Here is an 18,408-nt window from a genome sequence, read left to right as displayed (position 1 = left end):
GGGATTTTGTTTTCCATTCCCTTCCTTTTCATTTACCTGATTTCCTCTCCCTCCCCCAAGTCAGTCAGTCAAAAGCAATTCAACCTTACAGCACTCCACTGTAACCAGCCCAGCAAATCAAAATGCGCACTTGGGCATCCTACCCTTGATCACCCAGAGAAATGAGCTGCCAATGGTACTACAGTTTTTCAAAATGAAAAATTAATAAAGACTGGGTCTTGGAGCAGTACATTTGAGAACATAAAGCATGTATTACTGTTTTGGTCTTTTAGCAGTGTAACTGTTAAGCAAATACACCTTTTTTTATCATCTTTGCTCACAGTTTTAAGTATCAGAATACTTTGTTGCTAAATGAACTCATCACCTAGAAAAAGATCTTTTCTCCTGTGTTGCCATTTTGCAACAATGATATTTAATGTTTTTGAAAAAACCATTAAGCAAAGAGGAATGAGTAACAGTTTTCTAAGCTTTTAGCATTCAACCTTCCTTCCTACGCCTTCATGTCGAATAAATCCCAAAGTTAACACATTCTGTTATTTTTTCAATGCAAAGTTATGCAGTCTCCCTTCCCATATCCTATCCAAGCCTTATAATACTGAAGGTAAAAGTTATAGAGGAAATAAAATATAGATTATTTATAAGATTTCTTAAATCTTCTTCTGATCTACCTGTTCTCCCCCTCCTCAAGGAATCCAGGGAAGAGCCCTCTAAAAAAGTGCATGTGTGCAAATCTCTAGGACATAAATTTCTCCAACAACTTCAAGACTTGTTATAATACAGTTCTACAAGCTCAGTGATATTAAATCAACTTAATGCCATATAATCTCACCACCACCCTCACTGCAGGCTACCTAATCCATTTTAAATAAGTATTCCCAGAGACTTTCCACAGCAGAAAACTCCCATCTCCCCTTTAGCTACCTATATATTCCAACCAAACCACTAACAATTCCCATAGCAGCTTCGGGACCCACAATCTGTTAACAACATATTGAAGATTACAGAATGCGGGCTCCAACATAACATGGGATCACATTAACGGTGTTAAAAATGCCAAAAAACCCCCCAATTGTTCCCATGAGATACTACAGGTTTCATCAAAACCAAAGTGGATTGGCTCTGTGCTTTTAAACAGGAAATTGCATTCATTCATGCAGACACATATAAAAATTAAATAAAAATTGTTCTAACAAAGAGTTGTTCGTGGGTTGGTTTTTTTTTTGTCTGTTTCAAAGAAAAGCCATCATTTGATTCTTTTCAGTATTGGTTTCCTATTAAAAGTATTTTAATGAGAGAATGGGGAGACGGATTTTTTTTATTCATTTAAGTGTTGAATGAGTTACTCCTCCCATGTAAAGAATACAATATATTTAACACTCATCGCTTCGATTTTTTGTTTCCAGAACTTTGTAGACTTGTTCAAAATATACTTCTCCACCTCTTAAGAAAAGGTTGTGTGGTTTAATCAGTTTGTGTCTCACCTCTTAACTGTAGTGCTATATCTCTATACAACTCCTGACTAATGTGAAATTCTTCCTCATGCCAGATCTTCCCATCTGGAGTGCGAATTTTTGTTTCAGCAGGATTGAAACCTGAAAGTAAACAATTTAAGAGTTTAAAATAACTGAAAAAAAATGTAAACAAAGCTTTTTCAGGGTGGAAGGGGTGGGAAAATGCCAAGTGAGAAAGGAACTACTTGAATTTCTAATGCTAAATTAGGAGACAGCAATACACCAGTTTGGCAGTTGCTCACAGTTGAAAAACAGTAGACTGGGTGAAAAAAAGATTATTAAAAATGTGAAAGGCTTTCTCAATCAATAAGCTCTGGGACCATAAAAAAACATATTGAAATAAAATGAAACACTAATACGGTGTGCTTTTTTTATATAGTAATTTGTAATGAGACAGGAAGGATTTCAAAAGAATCCACACTTCTCTAAATAGGCAATAATTTCTTTTATTTCTTGTCCGTATCTTTGATCAAACCACGCTATTCCACTCCTGTACTGCCAAACACAGTTATGAGTCACATCCATGCTTTGACATGTTGCTCAATGAACTGAACTCTGCTCCTTCACCATATATAACCAACAGGGAGGGATTCTGCACTTCCATACCTCTGTATGATGGAGCAGCAGGTGCAGTTGCCACTTTCCTGACTTTGGGAGTTACTGCATTCCCTGTGTCTGTGATCACGACGGGTTGCTCAACGTAGCCTGAGTGCTGCCCTCTGCCACCCAACTCTTCAGAATGCTCCCACTGCTTTCGAATCCGCTCCTTCAGCTTCTCCAACTTAGCATCATGCTGTCGCCGTTTCAAAATCTCCAGCCTATGAACATTAGAAGTACTGGTGGCAGAAGAGGAAGACGCTTTCAGTTCACTATCCTGGGATGTGCTACTCTGAGGAGTTTTAGTGGTACTCTCATCTCCTCCAGAGCCATTATTTTTTTCTTCATCCAGTCTTGGAGGTGTTGCAACCGTAAGAAATGCCTCATTATTCTGCAAGGCATCAATTGCGGGTCGGTCATTCAAATACCTAACAACAGTCTCATCTGCAGCAGAAGAACACGGGCTTTCAAAATCTCTCCTGTGTAGATCCCGCTCATCTCGGTTATGTATCATACGGCCTATTATTTCCATCTTCCCTTCTGCTTCGCTGAAGTCCAAACTAGAGAGCAATTGCTTGGCCTCAAGTTGGCTGGAATCATGATAAGACAGAGAACTGTATGTATCCCTGATGTAATAGAAGGAAAAAAAGAAGTCACCATCAGAAATACAACTGTATGAACTTCCAAGCCAGCAATCAGCATATTCATTAACTGTAAGAATGACTTCCTATACCTCATCTCCACTTTAAAGGTAAGCTCTTTTAAAGTTTGATCACCATACATTTAATAACTCAAGTGTGATAAAACTGAAAGAGGTTTCCTGTTAAAAATTTCATTTTCTGCACTTTCTGCCTGAACATGACTATATATAAAGTTGAAGAGCTGAATTTAGGGTATGTAGAAAATCAGCAAACAGTAATGTCGCCCTTCAGTTTAAAATCAACTTTGTATAAAAAACAAGCGTAAAACTTACGAGAAGTATAATTAATATACATTCCCTAAAACAAAGTAATGCCCAGCTTCTTGACAGCACAGTCATTAGCTGAGAAAACAAATAAATTGCACAAGAAAATCTTGTCCTGTATTTGAGCATTAAAGCGGCAAGCCCCTGACAAGAACTTCAGACTGAACTGGATGTATTGCAACAAATGTAAAGCCTACTGAGAGCTTAAAAATTCAACAAACTAAGGATCTCGTAGCATTTTGTATTTAATGCATTTAATGTTTTCACCAATGAGGGGTTGAAGATGCTAAAATCTGGCACTTACGCTATCTGGTTTCCTTCTTCAGCAAGTATGTTTAAAGAACTGACCCGAAGCCAAGTCATAACACTGTACTTGTGAAACTGTCTACCTCTCTTTCTCTAGTAGCACACTGCTGTCCAATCAACATAAAAGTTGAGTGGTTTAAATGTACAAAATTTCACCAAAAGTATACATAAATATACAGACAAGCAGATTGTTCTACCCATTATTCTGGGTTTTTGGCTTTTGTTTTCCTATGCACACTTTAAGCATTGACTACAGGCTGCTCTCAGAGCAGGACTAATATGCTAACCTAGCAGCTCTGATGTTACTTCCCAAATTAACCTCCCCAATGCCACACAGTTCTTCTTACTGTAAGAAAGCCATTCTTTCCACCTGGATGTAACGGTATGAGTCTAGCTGTTCTCATTTTCTTCTTTTCCTTGAAGTCTGTTAAATTTACTACATAGTTTTAAAACAAATAACTGATTTAAGTTATTCCGGATAGGGAAGTCAACAAAACTGACCCAAGATGACACAACTGACCCAAGATTACACAGCTGATTCACATCAGCCTCCCATTCATCAAACAAGGAGAAAAGCCTCATGGCTGACAAGAAGTAGAAAAGGAGACTAAAACTCAGATCTTAGGATAACGATTATTAATAGAGATTTAGTGGAATTGAAAAAAATACCACTGTCCCAACTCCACTCTAATCAGCCAACAGCAACCCCCAATTCACTGGGAGAACATTTAGAAAAATATGCAAACTATGTGGTAGAATCTAATAAAAAGACTATTACCAACCCAACAAAGCTAATCACCAGGGATGCCTGTGCAAAGAACACATACTGCTTAAAAACCACAAAGAATTAAAGAAGTCATGGTAGAAGTCCTTTAGGCTCTGATATTACAGCAAGTTACAGATAGTTTATTTCTGCTGCAGGTTTTAAGTTTTTGTGGCATCTTCTGTTCATTACGGCACTTAACATAGACTAGGAAAAACAGGCTTTCCATATTTTCCTTCATTCCTCATACCCCACCATGCTCTATGGCCTCCAATATTCCGCGCCACTTTTTCTCCTCGATACAGCTATTCTTATTTGGGTTTCTCACACACATGAACTGAATGCAAATTTAGTACTAGGTGTTCTTGCTCTACACTGTCTTATGGTAACACATTTGGGAATATGTGATGAAGAACTAATGAAACAAAGTTGGATAAACAGGAGAAAATACTTTTCGGTCCTTATAACTGAAACAAAATACTAATCAAACTTATCAGGCCACTGAGGCCACAGCTACATCAATTTGATGATCTGGCTCCATCTCAAGACATCTGGCTTTAAACTCATGTTCACTGAATGATAAATAAATTTGTATTTTTTTTTTTAATTTTTTTTTTAAGGAAGGCATTTTTGTCCAACACCAAATGCCGGTCATGTGGGTGGGTGAGGGGAGGAAGCAAACCATTTTTTGAGGAGCTGTCAAAAACATCACTATTAGCTTAATTCTGATCTTAGCATATTTTTCTTTAATAGTCAACTGTCTCAGCACTAACCTGTATGAAGCCAGTGGTTCACGAAATTCTACATGATTGCTTTTTTTCACGTTGCTTTCAAGAGTGGTCGCTCGAAGAGGGCTGCGTGAGGCCTTCTCCTTACTTGACTTATTTTGGCTGGAGGACCGCGAAGCTGAAGCAGAAACCAAAGAATTCTTTATGTACCTATCTCTCCAGAATGAGAAAACTCTTGGGCGAAAAATTAAAACCACAGTTTTTCTTAGGTTTGAGCAGCACTCCAAAATAGCATTTAAAGTACTCCCTCTCTTTTTCAACAAGCTGATTTCAACAACTAGGAGCAAGGTGGTAAGTACTTGAAACAATGATCATATTTAAAGATAGATAATAATGTTTAAACATCAATTATAAGTAATTAAATTTGTGAAAGCTAACTGTGTTGCCACTAGAGGTCGACCTGTCTGTCCTTCTCCACCAGCACACTACCAGAATGCTCTAAATAGTATTTAAAATGAGGGCTTATTTCTTATAAGCAAATGCTTTCCTTAAATGAAATCAAGGGAGCATGAGATTTATCATTCTATCAGGGTGTAACAGTTGACAGACACTAAAAAATAGAAACAGCTAGTCCAGTGTAAACAATCGTTACCCAACACCCCCCAGAACTCATGGTACGAGAATGGGATAAACACTGCTCACTCACAACATGGGAAAGTCCTGTCCCTCCCTGTAACCAAGTGACTGATAGCACACTTTCCTTCCTAAGCTAAGGGAAGAAAACATTAGTTTCTCCTGGGCAATTAGTTTCATGAATAAAGATCATTAGCAGGAAACAATGTGAGGGCAGGGAGGAGAAATCCAGTTTTCCCAGATCACAGTAGCTTTACCCGGCCTTACACACTATGTCCTCAATAACACATACCTTTTCTGCTTATTTTCCTGCTAGCACTAGCAGAGGGCTTCTTGGCATCCATGACAGAATCAAATACAGCCGTGCTGGTGGGAGCTATTTCCAATTTGTTCTCTATATGACGTAGCTAGAATGTGAAGATAATGCAAATTTGAATGTTTTCAGGTTTTAGGCTACAGGGTTTTATTCCTCTAATGTGACAAATTTTTCCTCATTTTCATAAAGAATAAAGCCACAGGCAAAAGCAACTTCACACGGCTGATACTGCAAAACTGCACAGCCTTATGGCCAGAAACTACATCAGATTATTAAGTTTTGTTTAAAAGGATTATCTAAATTAGGTCTTGTTGCATATTTTTGTTTCCATAACTAGGCTGTTGTGAAAAAATTAAAATTAAAAAATCAATAATAACATGCCATGCAGAGTCTTATGCTTGGCCTGAATGAAATATTAATCTCACTTGGAAAAAATTCTGTAATATTCTTTTCAAAATCAAGCATGATACAAGATTCCACATGTAAAACCCCACACAGATGCTAAGCTATTAAAAAAGAGAGAGGGACAAGGCTACGTGAAAGAGCTGAATTCCATGAAAAACCAAGCTGTCTGGCTTCACTGAAGCCAGGTTTCAGAAACTAGTTAAGTTCTCGCAGAAAGACAGCAATTCCAATGCTCAAAGATGGGAAATGTAATACACTGGTGTTGTCCCAGTTTCTGACCAGTAAGCAGGGGAGAGCTATTTTTTCCAAGTTTTCAGAAGTCACCACTTTCTTAAATCGAAAGGTAATACTAAACTCAAGACTCAGCATGTGTTACTACACTCAAGACTGAGCTTGCTGTGGCAAACATTTCTTCTGCTGCACATGGAAAACTGTTTCCAAGATACAACAATGGCCAACATGCATGTACTCCAACTGCTTGCCTTATTTTAAACTGTTTAACAATCACTGAACAAAACAATACCTTAGTTAAAAGTTTTGTAGCCATTAACTGATTTGAAAAGGAGTAAGAACAAAGAAAAAAAAAAGGCACAAAAGAAAATCAGTACTTACAGCAGCCTTAGTCTGAGAAAAAGTAGTCCATGCTGCAGTTAGATCTTACAGAGCAGGAAAGAAAAAGAAAGAAATACATTAGTACATGGAAACGATGAATAAAATGTTGCTTCAAAACAATTTTCATGGGCTCACTAATCAAATTCTTTTAATGACTCAATTCCAGCCTGTCAATCTCCTCTATGAGAGGCTGTTATCAGTCAAGACTCATCTTACCAGAGCAATAAAGTATGTAATGTAAAATGAGTATGTAATGTTAATGAGTTCACTACGTTAGGTTGAATGTATTATTACACTTGAAATCGAATCTACCACACATTATAGAAGTTATTTAGAAGACAAAATAAAAACTGGTTATCTACACCAATGCAAATATCTTGCATTTTTCCATTACACTATAGTTTAACTACCTTTTTTCCCTTCCGTTTTCTTCTTCAGTAAATTAAGCATGCATACATCATCACTGAAAGACTCTACTCAACAACAAGCTTTGAACATGTGAATTTTGAACTGTACACCCTACAAACAAAGTAGAAGCAATGTTTGCAAGGAACAAGCAGGAGGCACTAATCAACTTCAGACTTTTAATCTAAACAGATAGCACTTGCTCTTTGCACAAACTAGGTCAGTAGGATACAGTAGTATTTTCCTCTAAAAGTATTTACTTTTTCAGTTCCTCTCTTCTTTTGGATTCTCATGGTTTTCTTCTAATGTAATGGTTTACACAACACAATATCCAAAACCTTAATGTGTGTCAGAACCATGAAGAGTAGTAGGGTCAGAGTGGGTTTTTAAATAAATAAATAAATAAATATTTTCCTTAGAGTTGAAAAGCTGCCAATTTAATTTCAGGTAAGATAACCCTCTTCCTTTGTGCTGCTGTAAGGAAGTAGCATAGAAACAACTTCACTCTGACTTCGAGAGATGGTGCTTCATGTCTATAGAACACCTCAGTTTCACAAAGTACATAATTTTAACAGAAACTGAGCATATCACAGAAAACAATCAGCAATAATGTCTTCTTACAGAAAAAATAATAATCTGCCTCTACTTTCAAAATAGCTTCTGGAGTCCAGTTTTGTCATAGTGGAGATTGTAAGACTAATCTTGAACCACAGACTTAACATGCAACTCAGAGCTCTACAGACTAGAGCTTTCTTCCTCCCAGGGATGTACTGTAATTACATGACAGTAGAAAGCAAACAGTCATCCTAGTTGAGATGTACTGCTGCTACTCAAGTGTCCCTAGCTCTTCACCACTTTGGAACTGAGCAAGAGTTAAAAGCTACTGCCTCTCAGCCTCTTCTTCACTTCTTTCAAGAGCCCACGGTTCAGTTTCTGTTCCTGCACTGCTCCTCCTCTACAGTACTAAAAAAAAAAAAATCTGTCTCTGTGCCATCTTGGCAACCATATGATAGCCTGGCAATTCCTAATGCAGATCAGCAAATAACTCTGCTGATCAGAATATGAAACTACTATCTCTGCAAAAAGGAAGCCATATAACACATGGTCTTTGCTTCCAAATTGAGACAAGAGAATACTTTCTATAAGAACTCCCCAAAGTTTCAAACAACATGTTTTTTATGATAGAACATCTTCCAAAACAAGGCAATAAAACAGAGAAAATCTCTACCTCTGGCAGAATCCTTGGTTTGGTTATGCCTCAGATTTTGTAGAGGCACCTCTTTTGACTTGTTGCTCCACATCATGTCAATTTATCTACAAAAAAAAAAAAAAAGTTATGCAAGAATCAGAGGTATAAAGCAAGAACAAATGTATCTTATGCTAAAGAGAACATAACCTTGATCACTATGATGAATTTTCACCTCATATGGTTTCAAACTCAGATCACGAACAACACCAGAATTATTAGCATGAAATCACAAATGAGTTTACAGCTTGCACTTTTTCAGAAACCATGTAATTCTGTGGATAACGAGGGTTTTGCCTTGTTCTTGTATATTGCAAAGAAGAGTGAACTTGATAAAAGGAAACCCAGAGGTCATGCAATTTAGATCACAGTAATAAGTATTCCAGTAAGTCTGAAGATGACCATTCTGAAATACTGCACATGGAGGAGTAACAAAGACAGCACTATATGGATTGAACCTACAAAATACCCAATTCTGCCAATAACAGATGAATGTGTCATCTCTATCTGTTAAAGGAACAGGCAGAAGAGAATTGCGCAGCAGGACACTACAGCCAGGAAAAAAAGACAAGACATGGAGCTGCCACGGTTTTCCTGTGAACTTCAGAGGCAATCTAAAAGAGCGTGAACTCTGAGTAACAAACCAGGCAGCCACTATCACCAAAGGAATTTTTTTATGAAGGAGAAAACATAAAAACTACGCAATCAGGAAAGGTAATTTTAAAAAGAAAAGGCAGGTAATTTATGCAACTAATTATTTCTCATTAGTTTCACTGCAAAGGATGGGCTGTCGCACACAAAGTTGTAACAGACTTGAAAGAAGTGCTATATAAGAAAAATAGTAAGTATAAGAAACCTAAGAGGGGTTCATAGAGCCAACAAGAACTCTGATTAGCAAGTACTGTCACTACCCTCTCACCAAGGACCTCCTGTGGGGTGGCATGTGCTTACTGAGCTGTCTTCATAACAGACTGAGGTTTCCACTACGGAAAAGAAAAAATTAGGTGACCATTATTTCACACAGGAAGTTCTAGACTTCTGAAAGAGTCATAAAGGCACATTTTCCTCTCTCTTCTCTTCATTTCTGAAACTTCCTTTTACTTTCACTTCCCTACATAGTGTGCCACATAAAAAGGGCATTCAAATATACAGGTCATTCTTCTGATAAAAAGTGATCAAACATCCCACAAAATTAACACTATGTACACTTACTGAAACAGATCATTGCCTGTATATTTTGTGATAAGGATTTTTATCATATATGGTTTCAAGGACACTCACAGTGACCAGCAGTGAAGCTTGGTCCTCACATTCAGTTATACAGCTTGTATTTAGGCCAGCAGCTTACTCCACAAAACTTTTGTTATGCTCCAAGACTATCAATAACAACAGCACAGGTCTTCAAAAGACCTTTAGTTGTGACTTTCTTTAAAGAATCTAAATAAATGTTCAAAAGACTGTGGAAAAGGTAAGTGAGCTTAAATATATAGGTACAGAAAAATACACATACACACAGTGACATCCACAATAACACAGAAGTAGAAAGAAGTAGGGGGTGTTTTGTTTTCTAAGTATCTAGTTACGGGCAGTGAGCCAAGTGGTTAGAAGATTCTGCTTCTAGGACAGGTGCTGCAGAGCTCATTCGTGCACAAACGCAGCTTTGTGCCTCACATCATTCATGCTGTAAATCATAACACTGCCCTGCCCTGGAAATCACCTAATTGATCTCCATCACTGGAGCAAAGAGCTGTTGTGCTAGAAATGTAGAAAAACAAATATTAAAAAAAATGGGGAATTTTTTTATAAAGAACCAATTTTGAGAGCCACTGAAAATGTCGTAACATACCATTATGCTTCTTGCCCAAACACAAACATAACAAAACCTACTCGATATGTAAATTTAGCTTAAGAGAACTTCCAGAAAAGCAACCATTTCTTAAGGGATTAAGTATTACTCTTCATGTTATTGCTTGAAATTTATTCGTATCATCAGAATTACTGGTATAGGCAGGAGAACTTAGTCAGGTACTAGACACAGGACATGACACCACTCCTTTCTACAAACACCATTCCTATGGGAAGACATGGAAGAGAACTGACACATCAGAAAGCACATAAGACACCAGAGAGGAGGAAAAGGAAACAAAGAGAAAACCACTGCCAAATAAAAAAGATGAGAAACTAGTACTACATTTACTAATAAGCATACCAAGGATGGTATTGAAGGTACAACAGATAAAATAACTAAGTCAACTTAGTTAAGAGGACAGCATTTTAAAAGGAATGGGAGATAGGAAGGTAGAATATGCTTAGCAAAGGTACACAAAAATGTGAAGACATGAAAAACAGGGCTGCTAAGAAGAGAAAGAAAAGTGGTGAGACAAGCAGGATATAAAAAAAGAATGGAGAAAGACACGAAGGAGAGAAATGGAATGAATTTTCCAAGAACTGGCATAGAAAGCGGCAAAAAGGAAGAAAAGAAACTGGTACATCGGTCCAATTGTAAAGTTTTTCCAAGTATCCTCAGTATGATTTTTTTTCTTAGTAGCACAGCCTCTGTAAGAAAAGGAAAGAGGAAACTCAGAAGTCATGGCACAGCACTGAAGCAAGGAAACAGGAGGAAGCTGAATCATACAGATGCAAAGAAGGCAGAGAATGTGAGCAAGAGATCACCCACTGTTTTCATTGACATTTAGTGGTTATGCAAAAAAACCCCAGTATGCAAAGGGAACAGTATTCCTCAAGACTTCATTTCCTATAAAAACAGAAGGGATACCAAATGAAAGGGATACCACAAAAGAAAACATGAAGCTTTGTGAGAAGTAGGGAAAGCAACAAATTATTGACTTCTATGTGATACCCTTAACTGTTTAATCCCCAAAGTAGTGGGTTTTGCTACAAACTGGGTATACGGTACAGGGGCCAGCACTTCACACAGTTTGAGCTACACTAAGGCAGCAGTGCCAATAAAAGAAGCCATCTTTTCATTTCTTTATGCCTTGGTCTTTCTTGCCTTATTCAGGCAGAAAGTCTATGGGATTATGTGATAAAGCAAAGTGGACTGGTAATCTGGTAAAGACTAGAAGTAGCTTTTTTGGGTTCTTTTGCTTTACTAGTTTTAGCTATGTCGTAACATAAACTACAATCTCCCTGCAAGCAGAATGAGAAGGATGGAAACATTGGGGAACAGCCAGATCAGTCCCAGTCCTATACTAGATACTGTGGCATGTCATAATCTGTAGCGTTCCTCAAAAGCAAATGGTTGAAGCTGCTACTGCCTTTACCTAAAGGAGAGTGAGTGGGACTGGAGAAAACAAGAACAATTCCCATCACCGCCTTCTTACCAGTGGAGATACCACTGGAGCTCAAGGACAACACAGAAGCCAGAGCCTACACACCCTGCTCCAGTGTGTCCCACTGCACCTATGCCTCGCACTGCGCAGACAACTTGTCCATGGGGAGATAGACACAGAGACATATAAAAGGTTATAGGGATGGTTTTTTCCCTGTTTATAAAAATATTATAAGTTTCTATGTACAAATAATTGAAAGTTGACTTCTGAATCCTTAAAGACCCTCTGGAGCGCCTGTCTGTGCTGCTACACTTCTGCGTTACTGGCAGTAACAGACATACGTAGGTGAACAGACACAATCAGACTGGGTCAAGCAAACTATTTTTCTGAGCCACCCCACAGAAAGTGATGGAATTTCTATGTAAAGATCCCAGAAACACTTTCCATGTCTCCTCAAATACCACAGAATGCAGTTTATGATTATATGCTTGAGTGTGGAATAGAAATACCTTTACCTACTCATTTTTCTGGAATTCAAGCTTTTACCGAATTCCATTATCCCATTTAAAAGAGAGCTAAAAATATCCATAATACATTGTTCTAAGACTTTCATATATACACACACACACACATATATGTTTATGGGCTTTTAAAATGTTTTTTTGATACAAAAGTCATACCTCTTTTTTTTGGGGGGGGGGGGGGAGCTCAAGATATTTTGAGAAAACTTTGCCTCTCAAAGCAAGATGCAGATAATTTACTGACCTTCCTCAGGACTGAGGACAAGTTCCAGTGCAACAAACAAATCATGACGCATTTGTCAAAACAAATGCCACATCTCCAGCACCTATAGCCGACTCTGCAGAACCAGGCGGGTCCTCCCCCCACCTTCTTTCAATACTCATTTATATAATAAGCCTCCAAATTAAACGTATTTGGGGGACAAAAGTTCTGAAAGGGAGTTAATGTTCAAAATCCAAGTACAACTCCAACTGCGTAACACTTCATGGACCCAAACTTCATCTTAACACTTCTCCACCATATTATCTTGAGTCCATAATCTTCGCTTTGTTCCTCTAAAATTATTTCTGCTACAAAGCTGGGGATTTTTCTTCTTATGATTTTTAAGGGGTGCAGAGATAAAGAGTCAGTGGGATCAAACTATTCAGAGTGCCTTTATAGATAGTTTTGCTGGTATTTAATCTGACTGGCTGCTAGAAATACTTGCCTTAGAAATATTCTACTGGTTCAGACTGCACTGCATCCCAAGAGCAAGGCTGCATGTAATTACAATGGACACAATTATGTAAAGCTGATGCAAGAAAAAGCTAGAAGTAACAAATACCAACAATGTCCAAGGAGCTTGCGAATGTTAGCTGCTCTGGATGAGTAAAGCTTTAGATAACATTCAGTGTTTTGTCTTGTAATGCAAACAGTAAATATACCAGAACTCCTCACATTTCAATCATTATGACTTTGGAAAATAATAATTACACTAAAAAAGCCTCAAAAGTAAAATAAATGTACTGATAAATTTTGATATGTCTTAAGCTAGAAAAAAGTAAAAAAGTTTTTAGGGATATTAAGGTAGAAAAAAAAGAAAAAAATAAGAAAAAAATAAGAGAGCAACCATGATACGCCACACACTTGCAGACAGAAAAGCAGGAAAGAATTTCAAAGCACATGTCACCACATCTAACTGTTAACCAGAAAGATAAATGACATCCGCAGTCATACATCCATCAAATGTCAGAAAATATAGTTGAAAAATATGAACGTTTCATGAGCTCTAAGATGAAATCCCTGGCATCAGTCAGAAACTAAATTTGGATATACACTATAGTGAAGTTTGTTCTATAAATGAAACATTTCTCAATCTGATTCTCTCCCACTGTATGCTCAGAATGGACATTTACAATGCCTTTCTGCTACGAGAAGTCATGGCATCTTGCAAAAGTGTCTCTGCTTCATCACAAGTGATGTAAAAGTGATGAAAAAAAGCCACTAAAAAGGTGGATTAGCTGTTTTACTGAAAGTAAAAAGCATTGAACGTCTTGCTCTGCTGCATCACATGCTAGAAGGTACTTTGAGGAAATCTATTGAAATGAATGTTGTGACAGCTAGTTTAACTTGATTCATTGTTCGTGAAGAGAGTACAAAGGCACAGAGAATGCACCCATTTATTAAGCAGATGCATACAAGGGTTTGCCTATCCATTCAGAAGTTCTGTATTTTCTTTTGACTTCAAAGATCTTTGCATTTATGACAGAAAATAGGCAACACACCTTAGTTTCAGGAACAAACAAAATACTCCTGCATTTGTTTCCTTGGCCTTCAAAACAAAAGTTCACTCGTTCCACCTCCAGTTACTAGAAATCACACATCAGAAGATTTCAATTCTTGCAGTCCATAATAAATCCATTCAGCAGAATAAGCTCAAATTCTCATCTCGCAAAGAACACTCCACTGTGAGCAATTTTATGATTCTATGATTCTTAGAAGTTACGGGCAAACCTCCCAGCCAAGTACAAGAACCAGATCTGCCAATTTTGAGAGTCTAAGACAACAGCTTTCAAATGCTGAACAATGCCAAGGACCTATGACCACAGCAGCAACTTCATTTGCAGCTGTCAACTGCAGACTGGTCACTATTTTCTTTCAAAACAGAACAAAGTGCATGAAAACTTCAAGGAATTTGTTTCAAATGCCACTTTCTCAAGTTTGATGCCTTTGCTTTGAAACCGCATTCAGAAGCAGTGTCTGAAAAATGTCTCAGTAACAACAGGAGACATCAAAAAGAAAACCAAACCAAACCCTGTGACAAGCTGAACAGTGACCACCAGCTCTGTCTCTGATGTGGCATTATAAAGACTGATACCAGGACTCTGCTGAGAAGACTTTTTCTTGAACTAGCTAAAAATAGCAGTAACATTTTCTCAAGTTTGAATAATTCCATCCCATTAAAAGCATCCCACAAGAAAGTGCCCAAACCCTAAATCCAAACTTTCCTGTTTCAGACAATTCCACATGATGTATTTTGCTATTAGCAAACATGACACATCATGTTAACATGACTGGAAAATATTGGAGAAAAATGTAACTGTTCTTTAAACTTTTACGCTCTTTCGCCATGGATCAGACTTAGTGTGAAATTCTGCAATCAGTGAGGAGTGTTCTTATGAAGCTAAAACACAGACAGAATTTCTGTTAGCTTTCAGGAAGCTTCAATTGACCCAGTATAATTGATTAGTTAATTTATTTGCTCTCTTCTTTCTCCAGTATATTGGCAAAGGTTTCAGACTTACGCATACAAGTAATTTTATTCTCAATCGAGTAGTCCATTAAAGGCTATTATATCATTAGCACAATGATACACATGTATCTTCCAAGCACTTACACCTATGGATAAATATTACACTCAGACATTCTGATGCAGCCACATGCCTAATATATTAACTGTAGTAGGAAAGTTTTCTCTCTGCACTCAGCTACCAAAACCCTTCTATTATCATTATTATGCCACTATACCTGTCTCATATTACCACAACTTATATTGGTTTGAATAGCGTGAATTATATTAGTTTAAGTATATCAGCAGCACAGTTCAAACAGTGCTGCTGTACTGACAAAAAGTCACACTCCTGATGTTCATTTCCAAGGCAGACTTGAGCAGATATAGCAAGTCGACACTGAGGAAGGAATGCATATATTCCTCCCTACCTTCCCTAGCAATCTTGCCACTCCTTTGTGACAGATGCAGTGCTCATCTGACTGTACCACAAGCCAGTTCAACTCACTAACCCAGCAGAAAATTATTCACCTTTTCCTCCTTTGTTGGCTCAGTTTTCTATCAGATTATCAAATGGAATCAAGTTGCTGCACGGGCAATGGCAGAACTGCCAAAGTGGGGGAAGAGAAGCAACAGTAGAACATCATGCTTGCTCACGTTATGCTGTGTAGCTTCACCCAACTGCCACAGACAAAATAATATAAAATAGATCTAGTGCTATGCGCACTAACACTCCTGACTTCAAACACATGCCTAGCTTTAAAGACATTAATAGGACTACAGTCTCATCTGGGCACACTGAAGTCAATGAGACTGATCACACTAGTGACTTTATCCACGGGTGTGTCTCATACAACATAACTTTCTTAGCAGAAATCAGCAGTATGGCTGGTAAAGTGGTGCAAGGAGATGCATAAAGTTCATTGTACCCAAGACACCAAAACCTTTGGGGTAGATGTAGGAGAATCTAAACCGTAGAATTACTACATTTAAGCGATGCTTTTACTACGGTGGCACAAACTGCTGATAAAGTTACTTCAAGACACGAAAGACACCATCCACACTGGGACGGTTACATCTGTAAAGTCTTCCCAGTGTTACTGTGGCAAACTTAAGCTATGCACCAAAGCTTGGTAAGCTTAGTAAAACAAACCCATGAAAACAAAACATTTTATAGCTTTAAAATCGCGTTCTTTCAGTTACCGCCACACCTAGCCTAGGCAGTCTACCAGAAGATCTACACCAGTCAGCAATATGATTTTCCACGGTACCCTGGCCCCTTGTAGAAATGTGTCATTACTACATAAATTAAGTTGCTCTATTCAGTGGATGCAGCATACCTTTGTTTAAGGTAGCGTCACTCATAGAAACTAAAGCCTTCAACAGTTTACAGCATTCGCGTGGCCACACCCTCAGTTGCATTTAATTATCTAAAGCATTACCTAATGAGACTGTTGTAGCAACCAGAACTGTACAAAAGAGCAAGCAGTTCACATGACTTCACCTGCCCCTGCAGACAGCCTGACAGAACATTTTGAGCTCACGTGCAAAACAACAAACAGGCGCCAAACCGCCTACAGCTCCACATGCGTTTGTCCCACAAGTACAACACTTTTGGTCACTGTAGACTCTTGAATGAGTTTTCCAGGCTGTAGACTCTGTAGTGCTGTGAAGCAGCTTAAGATGACAAAAATACAGAACTGACCAGCGAAGTAATAAATTTTCAATTACAAGACACTGGATCATTCGTTTACACAGTGAAGCTATTTGACATAAACCTCTACATACACATATGACACCATGAGCCAGGAGATGCTTGGTTGATGAGATACAGCTTATATCCAAAGGCAGAAAAGGATTCCAGAAAAACTACATCAACAGCAGGCACTGTATCATGGAAAACTGCATGCACAAAAGAAAAGCCACAGTCACACTAGTATAAAAACCTCTATGCCAACAACAGCCACAATGAATGGCACCAATGAAGTCGGAAAACACTTGGGGCAGATGTTACCCAGGGATGTAAGAAGCACTTTCAGCGGGCAGACACCAAGCGATCCCGGTCCTCTTCCCCAGCCCGGGAAGCCCCAGAGCCAGAGCCGGAAGCCCACACACAGCACAGGCCCTAGCAGAGTGTGCATTTAAACTTTAAAAGCACCGTCGCAAGCCTGACCAGCACGGCGGGCCGGTTTCCGAGGGCAGCGGCGCCGGCCGGGCTGGGGAGCCGCTCGGGAGGCGGACAGAGGGCCGGAGCCAGCACGGCTTCGCAAAAACACCCCGTTTCGACGGCTTCCCCATACAAGGCAAAAAGACAACAGAGAAACTAGAGCTCCCCTGCCCTCTCCCCTCCTCCGCTACCCCGATACAATAAGCAGCAGAAAACAAATTAAAACTAAGCGAAGGAAATGAGAGACTTAACGGGTAAGACGAGTACGGCAGAGGCCGTCGGGGCCCGGCGGCAGCACCAGCGAAGACCGACCCAAATGACAGCCGGCAACCCGGTCCCGCCGAGCCCCGCGAGCTGCCGAACCCGGCCCCCGCCGCCGGCCCCGCCCCAGCTCCACCTCGCTCGGTGTCCCGGCCCCTAGCGGGACAGCAGCCGCCAGCGGCGCCGGGCCGAGCGCGGCCTGGGGCGGCGGCACGGGCCGCTCCCGGCGCCTCCTTACCTGGTCGCGGCGGCGGCGGCGATCGACGCCCGCTGCCCCAGGAGCAGGTCCCGGTACATCCCGCAGAAGAAGAAGAGAGAAGGGCGGCGAGAGCTGGCGGTGCCCTGAGCTTGGCTCCGCTGCCCGCCGGCGCGCAGCCCCGTCAGCGGCGCCAGCCCGCCGCCATTACCGGCCAACGACTGACACGGAGCGTCGGCGGCGGTGAGAGCGGCGGCGCGGGGCAGGGCGGGAGCGACCGGCCAAGTCTCGCGAGAACCAGCCCGTCACGGACCTTCCCAACATGGCAGTGTCCCGCCGCACGCGTCCCCCTCCCCGCCTCATCCCCGCCAGCGGCCATGTTGGGTGCGGCGTCGCCTCCCTACCGTGCCCCACCGCCGCAGCGGGCCGCGGGGCCGCCCCACAGCCCGGCTACCTTGCTGAAGCTGGGCTTCGGCGAGGAGCGGAGCGCGGTGCCGCAAGCGCAGTCAGGGCGGCGGGAAGGGCTGAGGGCGGCGCCGGCAGAGCGCACCTTTCATGGAGGCCGGGCAGCCCACGCAGCGGCACGCCTGGCCCCGGGCGAGGTGGCGCCGGCGGCTCCCGACCTCGGGACGGCCAGGCGGCCTCCTGTCGCCCCGCGGGCCCGGGGATGCCGCAGCTCTCACGCTTCCGCGGGCGCCAGGCCGTCCCTGAGCCTC

General features: G+C 40.4%; 1 protein-coding gene across 7 annotated transcripts in view; it reads right to left on the bottom strand.

Moving 5' to 3' along the window:
- Positions 1-17,918, bottom strand: part of CEP350 (centrosomal protein 350) — a 72,380-nt gene extending 54,462 nt beyond the window's left edge. For all 7 annotated transcript variants that reach the window (XM_030495443.1, XM_030495445.1, XM_032920106.1 and 4 more), the window contains exons 1-7: positions 17,735-17,918; positions 8,469-8,554; positions 6,836-6,879; positions 5,795-5,909; positions 4,915-5,047; positions 2,118-2,734; positions 1,482-1,592 (exon numbers count right to left, since the gene is read on the bottom strand). In XM_030495443.1, the coding sequence (XP_030351303.1) occupies positions 1,482-1,592; positions 2,118-2,734; positions 4,915-5,047; positions 5,795-5,909; positions 6,836-6,879; positions 8,469-8,544 (1,096 nt within the window). In that variant the 5' untranslated portion in view covers positions 8,545-8,554; positions 17,735-17,918. The remainder of the gene's footprint in view (positions 1-1,481; positions 1,593-2,117; positions 2,735-4,914; positions 5,048-5,794; positions 5,910-6,835; positions 6,880-8,468; positions 8,555-17,734) is intronic.
- Positions 17,919-18,408: the final 490 nt, after the last annotated feature.

Source organism: Strigops habroptila, chromosome 8, assembly GCF_004027225.2.
Source record: "Strigops habroptila isolate Jane chromosome 8, bStrHab1.2.pri, whole genome shotgun sequence".
Lineage (NCBI taxonomy): Eukaryota > Metazoa > Chordata > Aves > Psittaciformes > Psittacidae > Strigops > Strigops habroptila.
This window is presented reverse-complemented; position numbering and strand designations above follow the sequence as displayed.